Source organism: Nerophis lumbriciformis, linkage group LG03 (assembly GCF_033978685.3).
Source record: "Nerophis lumbriciformis linkage group LG03, RoL_Nlum_v2.1, whole genome shotgun sequence".
NCBI classification, from domain to species: domain Eukaryota; kingdom Metazoa; phylum Chordata; class Actinopteri; order Syngnathiformes; family Syngnathidae; genus Nerophis; species Nerophis lumbriciformis.
Window position 1 is genome coordinate 61,582,359 of NC_084550.2, and position 13,022 is coordinate 61,595,380.

General features: G+C 45.8%; 1 protein-coding gene across 4 annotated transcripts in view; it reads left to right on the forward strand.

The window, feature by feature from the left end:
- nisch (nischarin) overlaps nucleotides 1-13,022 on the forward strand; it is a 102,121-nt gene that overhangs the window by 53,175 nt on the left and 35,924 nt on the right. For 2 of the 4 annotated variants that reach the window (XM_061940519.2, XM_061940530.2), the window contains 2 exons: nucleotides 9,396-9,555; nucleotides 9,902-9,996. In XM_061940519.2, the coding sequence (XP_061796503.2) occupies nucleotides 9,396-9,555; nucleotides 9,902-9,996 (255 nt within the window). Of the gene's footprint in view, nucleotides 1-9,395; nucleotides 9,556-9,901; nucleotides 9,997-13,022 lie in introns of those variants that run through there. The other 2 variants (XR_009814202.2, XM_061940541.2) reach the window with 2 other exon arrangements.

Genomic DNA, 13,022 nt, shown 5'->3' on the forward strand with positions numbered 1-13,022 from the left:
CAATTCATGGTACAAATATATACTATCAGCATAATACAGTCATCACACAAGTTAATAATCAGAGTATATACATTGAATTATTTACATTATTTACAATCCGGGGGGTGGGATGTGGAGGGGGTTGGGTTGCTATCAGCATACTTCAGTCATCAACAATTATATCATCTGAGAAATGGACATTGAAACAGTGTAGGTCTCACTTGGTAGGATATGTACAGCGAGCGGTGACCATAGTGAGCTCAGAAAGCATAAGAACAAGTATATACATTTGATTATTTACAATCCGGGGAGGTGGGATGTGGTGGGGGAGGGGGTTAGGCTAGGGTTGTAGCTGCTTGGAGGTGTTGTTTTAGTGCGGGTTTGAAGGAGGATAGAGATGCACTTTCTTTTACACCTGTTGGGAGTGCATTCCATATTGATGTGGCATAGAAAGAGAATGAGTTAAGACCTTTGTTAGATCGGAATCTAGGTTTAACGTGGTGTGGAAGTCTGGTTTCACCAGGTTCTTCTGACCACCAACCACGGACATGACAGCAGTGTTCAGGGTTTCGAACAAGGTTTTATTTTCAGTCTTTTTCGTGCTTTTCAGCAAATGTCTTTCTGGTTCGTCTGTCTCGCTCTCGCTCTCGCTCGTGCTCCACCTCCTCTCTTCTTCCCGACTGCTCCTTTTAACAGAGCGACAGGTGATCAGACAAACACACTCAGCTGTGTCATCCACTCACCTGTCGCTAATCTCGAAGCCGGTCCCGACACGTCCCGCAGGCCACGCCCCTCACATACCTCCACCGCCAGACTCAGGCCGGGACGCCGTCCGGCCGCGCCCCCCAGTGAGGGAGCGGGAAAGGAAGTCGGCCACAGCCATCTGTGCCCCCGGTCTGTGAATCACTCTGAAGTTGTAGGGTTGCAAAGCTAGATACCAACGGGTGATCCGCGCGTTGGCATCTTTCATGCGGCGGAGCCACTGGAGGGGTTTGTGGTCCGAGCAGAGGCTGAATGAGCGCCCCAGGAGGTAGTATCGGAGGGCCCCGACCGCCCACCTGATGGCGAGGCACTCCCTCTCCACTGTGCTGTACCTTGCCTCCCTTTCGGACAGCTTCCGGCTGATGTAGAGAATGGGTCGGTCGACGCCCTCCACCTGCTGGGACAAAACCGCTCCCAGTCCTCTGCCCGACGCGTCAGCCTGCAGACAAAACGGGAGAGAAAAATCAGGCATGTGCAGGACCGGCTCCTCGCAGAGGGCCTTCTTAACCCTCTCAAACGCCTGCTGGCACTGCTCCGTCCACTGGACCAGATCTGGAGCACCCTTTCGGGTGAGGTCAGTTATTGGGCTGGTAAGGTCCGCAAACCGGGGGATAAACCTCCGGTAGTAACCCGCCAGACCCAAAAACTGCCTCACCTCTTTTTTCGTCTTGGGATTTGGGCAGGTCGCAATTGCCGCTGTTTTATCTACCTGCGGCCGCACCTGCCCTCCTCCCAAGTGGTACCCCAGATACTGTACTTCCCTCCGGCCAACTGCACACTTCGCCGGTTTGGCGGTGAGCCCTGCCTGTCTCAGGGACTCGAGCACTGCCCCCACCCGCCGCATGTGTTCATCCCAGCCGCTACTCTGGATGATGACATCATCCAGGTAGGCCGCAGCGTATGCAGCGTGGGGTCGCAGCACACGGTCCATGAGGCGCTGGAACGTGGCGGGCGCACCGAACAAGCCAAACGGAAGTGACACAAATTGGTACAAACCTTCCGGAGTGGAAAAGGCAGTTTTTTTCCCTGGACTCTGGTGACAAGGGAATCTGCCAGTAGCCCTTGGTTAAATCCAGTGTCGTGAAGAAACGAGCAGCGCCCAGCCGATCCAGGAGCTCGTCGACCCGAGGCATTGGGTACGCGTCAAAACGTGAAATTTCGTTCACCTTGCGGTAATCCACACAGAACCGCACAGACCCATCCTTCTTCCCTACCAGAACAATGGGACTGCACCACGCGCTGTGGGATTCTTCTATTACCCCCAACTCCAGCATGGATTTTAATTCCTCCCGAACTACTTTGCGTTTGTGTTCGGGGAGCCTGTAGGGCCGAGACCGCACCGTAACACCCGGGCTGGTCTCAATATGATGCTGGATGAGGTTTGTGCGCCCGGGCCGAGGGGAGAACACATCAGAGAAGCGCTGCTGCAGTTTAGCAACATCCGCTTTCTGCGCTAACGTGAGCTGATCGTCACAGAGGAGGGGAAAGGGCGGACCAGCGCGTGGGACCTCCGGCCCGAACTCCCCCTCCTCCTTAACCACCGTTACCATGGAAACAGGCTCCGCCTCCTTCCATGCTTTCAGGAGGTTTATATGATAAATTTGGGTGGCTCCGCCCCGGTCCGAGCGCCGGACCTCGTAGTCCACATCACCCTCTTGCCGTGTGACCTCGAAGGGTCCTTGCCAGCGCGCAAGTAATTTCGAGCTAGATGTGGGGAGTAATATAAGCACTTTTTCTCCCGGTGAAAATTTTCTAAGCTGAGCCCCCTGTTATACGTGCGCTGCTGACGTTCCTGGGCACGGAGCAAATTCTCGCGTGACAAGTGCCCCACCGTGTGGAGTTTTGCTCGCATGTCCATGACGTATTGAATTTCGTTTTTGCTGGAGCTTGGCCCCTCCTGCAAGCTTTCCTTAATTACGTCCAATACTCCGCGCGGCTTCCTGCCGTATAGTAACTCAAAAGGCGCAAAGCCTGTGGAGGCCTGAGGTACCTCCCGCATCGCAAACAGTAGGGGATCCAGCCATTTATCCCAATTTGGTTTGTCCTTATGTGTAAACTTACGGATCATGGTTTTCAGCGTTTTATTCAATCTCTCCACCAGCCCATCTGTTTGTGGATGGTATACGCTGGTGCGGATCGCTTTAATTCCCAATAATCCGTACAATTCCTTTATCGTGCGTGACATAAAGGACGTGCCCTGGTCAGTCAGAATCTCTTTCGGGATTCCAACTCGGGAGATGACCTGAAACAGGGCCTGCGCTACACTCTTTGCAGAGATGGAGCGCAGGGGCACTGCTTCGGGATAGCGTGTTGCGTAATCCACTAGGACTAACACAAAGCGATATCCCCGTGTGCTCGGGTGGAATGGTCCGATGATGTCCATACCCATTCTTTCGAAGGGGACCTCCATGAGCGGCAATGGGCGCAAAGGTGCCTTTGGGGTGGCCGCCGGGTTCACCAGCTGACAGTCCGGGCAGGCAGCGCACCAGCGGCGCACGTCTGCCCGGATGCCCGGCCAATAGAATCGGACCATGACCCATGTTTTTATTATACCCCATGTGGCCAGCATTGGGATTGTAATGCGCCGCCTGGAAAACCATTTCCCTGCGGCGTTTTGGCACCAACAATTGGGTGGATTCCTCTCCGGTCTGAGTGTCACGGCTCACTCGGTATAATCTATCTCTAATAATCGAGAAGTGAGGGAACAGCCGCGCTGCTCCCGGGCGCACCAGCTGACCGTCGATGTAATCCACCTGGTCCCAGGCCGCGCGCAAAGTTTCATCGCGAGACTGCTCGAGCGGAAAATCCTCCATAGGGTGCCAGTGGGGGGCCGGGGGGGCTTCCCGCGAAGCCCCCACCGGTTCCCGCTCGGCAGTATCGGACGGACCCGCGTCACCACTGAGAACCGCGCGGATGCTCCCCTTTCCTACGGTCCGTGAACGCACCCCCACACAATGTGTCAGTAAATGGTTAAACCCCGGCCAATTTGTGCCCAAGATTACGGGGTGCGAGAGGTGCGTACTTACAGCTATCTCGACCCTATGCTTTTGGCCCTCATACCAAATTTCTACTGGCACCATAGGGTACTCGTGCACATCCCCATGAACACACCTGATTTTTAGCCGTGTTGCCTGCCTCAAAGCCCCGGGTCGAACCAGGTTCTGGTGGATCATGGTCTGCCCGCAGCCCGAATCCACCATCGCCTGGTATGTACTCCCCTGTATCGTTACCTTCATACCGTACGTCTCCCCCGGGCCGGGGGAGGGCACTGAAGGAGCGGCCACCCGGCTCACGCGTCCCACCTCCACCTGCAGAGGTCCGTGACGCGTGCGACCGGGCCGCCCACGCCTCCAGCACGCCTGCCCAAGCGTTTGAGGGGCCGTCTGCGCGGGAGATGTTCTGGAAGCAGCAGCCGGGACCTGCGGAGACAGAGTAGAGGGAGGGTCACGTGGGAAAAAGTGGGGAATGTGTCGTTTTCTCTCCTTCTCATGTCGCACGCTCGGTCCGTGCGCCGCTGGTGTCGGTTGCTCCTCACGGTGGACAGCCAGGTGATTCTCGGCGAGGGTCACCGCTGCTGCGAGGTCCCTTGGCCGGTGGTACCAGGGTGTCGTCTTCCCTGGCCTCCGGTGGTCCAGCCGAGTTGGGCGCAAAATTGTGGAAGTCTGGTTTCACCGGGTTCTTCTGACCACCAACCACGGACATGACAGCCGTGTTCAGGGTTTCGAACAAGGTTTTATTTTCAGTCTTTTTCGTGCTTTTCAGCAAATGTCTTTCTGGTTCGTCTGTCTCGCTCTCGCTCTCGCTCGTGCTCCACCTCCTCTCTTCTTCCCGACTGCTCCTTTTAACAGAGCGACAGGTGATCAGACAAACACACTCAGCTGTGTCATCCACTCACCTGTCGCTAATCTCGAAGCCGGTCCCGACACGTCCCGCCTCGCTGCAGGTCCGCAGGCCACGCCCCTCACATGTGGTTAGTAGAGTTCCCCCGGGTTTAACGTGGTTAGTAGAGCTCCCCCTACTGTTGTGGTTATGGTGGTCATTTACGTTAAGGAAGTAGTTTGACATGTACTTCGGTATCAGGGAGGTGTAGCGGATTTTATAGACTAGGCTCAGTGCAAGTTGTTTTACTCTGTCCTCCACCCTGAGCCAGCCCACTTTGGAGAAGTGGGTAGGAGTGAGGTGTGATCTGGGGTGGAGGTCTAGAAGTAACCTGACTAGCTTGTTCTGGGATGTTTGGAGTCTTGATTTGAGGGTTTTGGAGGTGCTAGGGTACCAGGAGGTGCATGCGTAATTGAAAAAGGGTTGAACAAGAGTTCCCGCTAGAATCTTCATGATGCTTTTGTTGACCAGAGGGGAGATTCTGTAGATCAATCTTGTTCGTTGGTTGACCTTAAGAAAGTCAGTGACTTCACTATAAAAGTGGGTGACATTGTTATCACCAGGAAAGATGATGTCACCTACCAAGGTTCCATTCTAGAGGCTAATCTTTCCTGTGATACAATGGCAACCAAGGTAATCAAAAATGTCAACCAACGAACGAGATTTATCTATAGAATCTCCTCTCTGGTCAACAAAAGCACCATGAGGGTTCTGGCGGGAACTCTCGTTCAACACTTTTTCGATTACGCATGCACCTCCTGGTACCCTAGCACCTCCAAAACCCTCAAATCTAGACTCCAAACATCCCAGAACAAGCTAGTCACATTGCTTCTAGACCTCCACCCCAGATCACACCTCACTCCTACCCACTTCTCCAAAGTGGGCTGGCTCAGGGTGGAGGACAGAGTAAAACAACTTGCACTGAGCCTAGTCTATAAAATCCGCTACACCTCCCTGATACCGAAGTACATGTCAAACTACTTCCTTAACGTAAATGACCGCCATAACCACAACACTAGAGGGAGCTCCACTAACCACGTTAAACCTAGATTCCAATCTAACAAAGGTCTTAACTCATTCTCCTTCTATGCCACATCAATATGGGATGCACTCCCAACAGGTGTAAAAGAAAGGGCATCTCTATCCTCCTTCAAAACCGCAATAAAAGTACACCTCCAGGCAACTTCAACCCTAAACTAACACCCGAATTGTTGTTAATAATCAAATGTAAACAATCAAATGCAGATATTTTTTTTTATGCCTTCTGATCTCTCTCTCTCTCTATGTCCACTACTTGCTGTACATATCCTACCAAGTCAGACCTACACTGTTTCAATATCCATTTCTCTGTTCTCAATTGTTGATGACTGATGACAACAACCAACCAAACCTAACCCCCCCACCCCCCACACCCCGAATTGTAAATAATGTAAATAATTCAATGTATACAACCTGATGATTATCTTGTGTGATGACAGTATTATGATTATAGTGTATATGATAGTATATATCTGTATCATGAATCAATTTAAGTGGACCCCAACTTAAACAAGTTGAAAAACTTATTGGGGTGTTACCATTTAGTGGTCAATTGTACGGAATATGTACTTCAATGTGCAACCAACTAATAAAAGTCTCAATCAATCAATCAATCAAACCTTTCTGATTACCTTGGTTGCCATTTTATCACAGGAAAGATTAGCCTCTAGAATGGAACCTAGGCAGGTGACCTCGTCTTTCCTGGTGATAACAATGTCACCCACTTCAAGAAAATATCCTTAATAGTATTAATAAACTAGATGAATGAATACTGAATGTTGGTGTCGCTAAATATTGTCAGAAACCAAACACTGCTGAACAACAGGGAAATTTAGCAAAACAAAACAATAAGACAAAATATGAACTTTGCACCGTTAAAACACTGCAGACATGAATTGTAGATGACAGCAAAATATTTCAAACAAGAAATCAACTGCAAAATGTTAACGTATCCTTTTTCTCATTAGCATCACGGTCATAGCAGCACGGCGCTTGTTATGTCAATCAAATGCGTTACTTAGTGATGTACAAATAAACCCGACATTTCATTGATTAATGCTTAATTTGTGGACCCCTCCAGATGTAAAGACATGATGTGCCTCCAATCTTTTCTTCTCTAAATCCTTGTAAGTGTCAAGGAAGTGCGGTCGAGGCCAGCAATAATGTCTTTCGGTGATGTTGAATGGTTTAAATCTTTCGAAAATATTTTTTCTTAAGTGAATGAATCCACTCCATCGCATTTTAAATATTTGTTCATGATAGCGTATATATTTGTCTCTAAACCTTTCAAAATACGCCCACATTTTCACTGACGCAGCTAAATAAACAGTAGCCTAATGGGACTCTAGTCCAGGGCTATTCATCCGGCCTGCCAAAGCCTTTCATTTGGCCCGCCGAAAATCACCCAAATAGGCTCGATGAAACCTTTAAAACTAGGGTTGATCATGTATGCAGTACTCCCGCCACCCCACCGGGGGCAACAGCGAGGCATTTGTGTCACTATAAAGCAGCAGTGGAGTGAGTAGAAGAAGACTACTCATTCAACCCTGGAAAAAAATAAAATAAATTGCGAAAATCTCTTCTTTTTTTTTTTTTTTTAACAGCGACTGAACAACAAAGTCTGAATGTTATACCCTGAGCAAGTGCTCGAGTCATTGTTTCCTGTCGGACCTTTTAAGCGACGGACACATTGATCCAGACTAGGGCTGCAACAACTAATTGATTATAAAAATAGTTGGCGATTAATTTAGTCATCGATTCGTTGGATCTATGCTACGCGCATGCGCAGAGGCAATTTTTTATTTTTATTTTTTTATTTTTTTTTCAATAAACCTTTATTTATAAACTGCAACATGTACAAACAGCTGAGAAACTATAATCAAAATAAGTATGGTGCCAGTATGCTGTTTTTTTTTTTCAATAAAATACTGGAAAGGATAGAAATGTAGTTGGTCTCTTTTATCCGATTATTAATCGAAGTAATAATCGACAGATTAATCGATTATCAAATTAATCGTTAGTTGCAGCCCTTCTTCAGACAAGCAGCAACAATGGTACAAATCCCAGCGTGTCAGCTATTAGTCATAAAGATATTTAGTTTGTTTTGTATTAATATTGCTGACTTTGTAATGTCTTTTGTATTCGTGGTCGTGGTGTTTTTTGCCTGATAGTAACTGGTGATCAAAGCTCGTTTAATACATGTAGCGCTAAATTTGACTAGTAGAGGGCGATAACACTACACCTTTAGGATTAATTGTGTTGCGCCACATACATTGTGTGCAATATTTAGTGTGACTGTTGTGTATTTCTATATGCGTAAACATCTGTAGTTTATAGTGTGAACATATTGACTATAAACCTATTTAATTTATGTAAAATACACAATGGACGTTATACTTTTGTAATGTTTATTTTGTGTTTGTATTTTCAGTCTTACAAACCTAACTAAGGGAAGAAGTGTAACGAAATAAAACTGAGGGAGGAAAATAATTAAAAATAAGGAACATCAATCCTCAACAAAACCTCTGGAGCTTCTGTTTCTTCATGTTGTCTAGCTAGTAGCGAGAGCAGTAGAGTGAATTTATTGACAGTGCAGTCTGAAAGCCGATGTGTTTACTTTGCAATTAAGTAAACCCAATCTCAAAGGAATGTAACCTGCGTGGACATTTTCTGATGAAACATCCAAATTTTGATGTATCTGATATTCGATTTGGGCTCTTGAAACTGCGGCCCTCTTCATTATGTAAATGAATAGCCCTGCTCTAGACCACCACCTGAAACCCGAAAGTGCCTCTAGGTCAGTGTTTCTCAACCTTTTCTGAGCCAAGGCACATTGTTTTCATTGAAAAAATCCAGAGGCACACCACCAGCAGAAAACATTAGAAAATGAAACTCAGCAGTCGATATTGACAGTAAAAAGTGTTGGATATGAATTCAAACCATAACCAAGCATGCATCACTATAGCTCTTGTCTCAAAGTAGGTGTACTGTCACCACCTGTCACATCACACCCTGACTTATTTTGACTTTTTTGCTGTTTTCCTGTGTGTAGTGTTTTAGTTCTCGTCTTGCGATCCTATTTTGGTGTTGATTGTGATGGCATGTACGGATGTACTTTGTGGACACCGTCTGCTCCACAGGCTGTAAGTCTTTGCTGTCGTCCAGCATTCTGTTTTTGTTTACTTTGCAGCCAGTTCAGTTTTAGCTTCGTTTTTGCATAGCCTTCGCTAAGCTTCAATGCCTTTTCTTAGCGGCACTCACCTTTTGTTTATTTTTGGTTTAAGTGTTAGATATTTTTTTACCTGCAAACCATCGTCGTCGTTCCTGACATCTACAAAGCAATTAGCTAACTGCTGCCACCTACTGATATGGAAGAGTATTACACGGTTACTCTGCCGAGCTCTAGACAGCACAGACACTCAACAACGGCACATTTGCGGATTACAATTACCGGTTTGCAAAAAATATTTTTAACCCAAATAGGTGAAATTACATAATCTTCCACGGCACACCAGACTGTATCTCATGGCACACTAGTGTGCCGCGGCACAGTGGTTGAAAAACACTGCTCTAGGTCACGTGATTGCAACCCAGCAATACATAGGCAAATAAAGCCTGAATCAACTGTTGCGTGAAAGAGGTCCAATGTGTCAAAAAGTAGACCGAGCAAGCTTCTGATTGATGATGTGAATGGCGGCTGCTCTCTGAAGGCTTCCTCCTCTCTGTCCTCTTGTCAGATCAGTGAGGAGACCAGGCTGTCTGCTGACGCACTTCCTCGCCTCTCTCCCCCTTCCTCTTCCTCTTGCCGCACCTTTGTTGTCGCCCCTCCCTCTTTCACCTTCTCCTCCATACCCTCCTTTTCCTATCAGGCCCGGCAGGCTGCCTGCGCCAGCCAAGGTAATCACGTATGATCACGTATCAGGCTGTGCGAGGCTAAGGGATGGAGGAGAGTTCTTTTTTTTTTAATTTAAAAAAACTTTTTTTTTTAATTTAAAAAAACTTTTTTTTTTAAGCTTCAATTTAAAATCTAAACTGTCCAAATCTGAATCGGGATATTTTAAAGTTCAATCAGTTTTTCAGATTCTAACTCCAGCCTCCTTTAATCCTTTGTCAATCTGTGGTGTGGCTTGTCCTAATCTGAATATACTAGTGTTAATCTTGTTTATTTGCATGTGAAGACAATGACTTTTACATGTACAATAAGGATTTCAGCTCACATGCATCTCTTATTTTCTCCTTGAAGAAATGACAAGCAGAGAAGAAAGCGCCGTTCCGCCCAGTGTTCTCCCCCCCGCACCTCCTCCCAGCACACACCTCACGTCTGCTGACGCCACCCAGGTCTGACACCCCGCCCGTTACCATGACAACCCATTAGACTTGATCACATTTAGAGTGTGCGCTGTGGAATACGATGTTTGATTGATTGATTGAGAAGTTTATTGACATCTTAAAGCATTGAATCCATGTAATGCTTTAAAAAGGCAAATGGATGGCACAAAAAAAGCCAAAAGGCTTGTCTCCATTGTGGTCCATTATATATTTGTCAGGTTCAAACACTGATGACATCTATTAAACAAGACAAGAGGCAAAGAATCAAACAGAGGCAGAATTCAATTTAGACTCAATATTGAGGAGAAAACGTGTCGACCTGTAACCTCTTACAGTGTCACCCACGCTCTGACGAAAAAGGTTTACGTCTCCTCTTTTATTTAGATATTCAATGTTTACACAACAACACATGTCTCAACAGGAATGGGGGGTACATAAACAGCTCTTGTTTTTGGTCACATTAAAAAGAAAATAAAAGAAAAAGATGCCTCGGGCTTGGGCTTGTCCTTGATTCGGCTTGAGCAGGTCTTCGATGACAATAGATAACCCCTCCCGTCTCCTCTCATCGTACACAGTGGAATTTTCCAAGCCTTTAAAGGGGAACATTATCACCAGACCTATGTAAGCGTCAATATATACCTTGATGTTGCAGAAAAAAGACCATATATTTTTTTAACCGATTTCCGAACTCTAAATGGGTGAATTTTGGCGAATTAAACGCCTTTCTAATATTCGCTCTCAGAGCGATGACGTCACAACGTGGCGTCACATCGGGAAGCAATCCGCCATTTTCTCAATCACCGAGTCAAATCAGCTCTGTTATTTTCTGTTTTTTCGACTGTTTTCCGTACCTTGGAGACATCATGCCTCGTCGGTGTGTTGTCGGAGGGTGTAACAACACGAACAGGGACGGATTCAAGTTGCACCAGTGGCCCAAAGATGCGAAAGTGGCAAGAAATTGGACGTTTGTTCCGCACACTTTACCGACGAAAGCTATGCTACGACAGAGATGGCAAGAATGTGTGGATATCCTGCGACACTCAAAGCAGATGCATTTCCAACGATAAAGTCAAAGAAATCTGCCGCCAGACCCCCATTGAATCTGCCGGAGTGTGTGAGCAATTCAGGGACAAAGGACCTCGGTAGCACGGCAAGCAATGGCGGCAGTTTGTTCCCGCAGACGAGCGAGCTAAACCCGCTATCGACCCTAGCTTCCCTGGCCTGCTGACATCAACTCCAAAACTGGACAGATCAGCTTTCATGAAAAGAGCACGGATGAGGGTATGTCTACAGAATATATTAATTGATGAAAATTGGGCTGTCTGCACTCTCAAAGTGCATGTTGTTGCCAAATGTATTTCATATGCTGTAAACCTAGTTCATAGTTGTTAGTTTCCTTTAATGCCAAACAAACACATACCAATCGTTGGTTAGAAGGCGATCGCCGAATTCGTCCTCGCTTTCTCCCGTGTCGCTGGCTGTCGTGTCGTTTTCGTCGTTTTCGCTTGCATACGGTTCAAACCGATATGGCTCAATAGCTTCAGTTTCTTCTTCAATTTCGTTTTCGCTACCTGCCTCCACACTACAACCATCCGTTTCAATACATGCGTAATCTGTTGAATCGCTTAAGCCGCTGAAATCCGAGTCTGAATCCGAGCTAATGTTGCTATAGCTTGCTGTTCTTTCCGCCATGTTTGTTTGTGTTGGCTTCACTATGTCACAGGGTAAAATTTTGAAAAAAACTTCGAAAAATATAATAAGCCACTGGGAACTGATTTTTAATGGTTTTAACCATTCTGAAATTGTGATAATGTTCCCCTTTAACTTGGTAGAACAAAGACAGCTCTCATCTGTTCACTGGAACTCAGAACGGAAAGTTTTTTGATAATTTACATACAATTTTACTGACAATATTCATTACAATTGATACATTCAATAATGAGAGATATATAACCTGTAACACGTATATAAAAAATTACGTGAAAATTTTTTAAAATTATGTACACATACACAGTATACATGTCAGGTGGTTTGAAAAACAATATATACCAAAAAAAAGGGGGGGTATATACACTATGTACATGACATGTGATTGTGCGATATTAGTTGTTACTATTAATACTTTTAATTTAATTACATTTTTCTTTTTTGTCCTGTCCACCTTCTACAAAAGCTTAGGCAAAATTTGTTCTTAATTTAGCACCGCCTATATGTGTAGTATCTGTCATTTTAACCCTGACTCATTTGGTCATAGTCCCTAGGAGGAGTTCCTTTAAGTACGACCCCCTTTTTGTGCCAAAAAATGGTCAAAAGCCATCGTAGCAAAGTCTGGCGCCATACCACGCCCACATCTTAGGGCGTAGGAATAATTAGTTCTTAATTTATCACCGCCTATATGTGTATTATCTGTCAAATTCGTTCTTTAATTTATCACCGCCTGTATGTGTAGTATCTGTCATTTTAACCCTGACTCATTTGGTCAAAGTCCCTACGAGGAGTTCCTTAAAGTACGACCCCCTTTTTGTGCCGAAAAATGGTCAAAAGCCAACGGAGCAAAGTTTGGCGCCATACCACACCCACATCTTAGGGCATAGGAAAAATGTGTTCTTATTTCATCACCGCCTATATGTGTAGTATCTGTCATTTTAACCACGACTCATTTGGTCAAAGTCCCTAGAATTGTAGATGCCCATATCGGCTGTACAAATTTACTTTACAAAAGAGAAGTGTGGGATACTTCTCTTGTTGCCTTAATTGTATTTGACTTTATTAAATGTATTTATATTATTATTTAGTGCAGCCGGGCCGGAGCAGGAGGGGATAGAAAGAGGAAAAAAAGGAAGACAGAGGGGTAAATTGTGGGGACAAGAGGGAGATAAGACAGATAGACAAAAACAACAGCAAACACAACAATAATAACAACAACAACAATAGAGCAACATCAGCAAATAGGATATGTACAAATATGATGGTAAAAGTGATAGCAAAGAAGCTGTTAGTGAAATAAATAATACAGAAATAACAATGAGGATTAT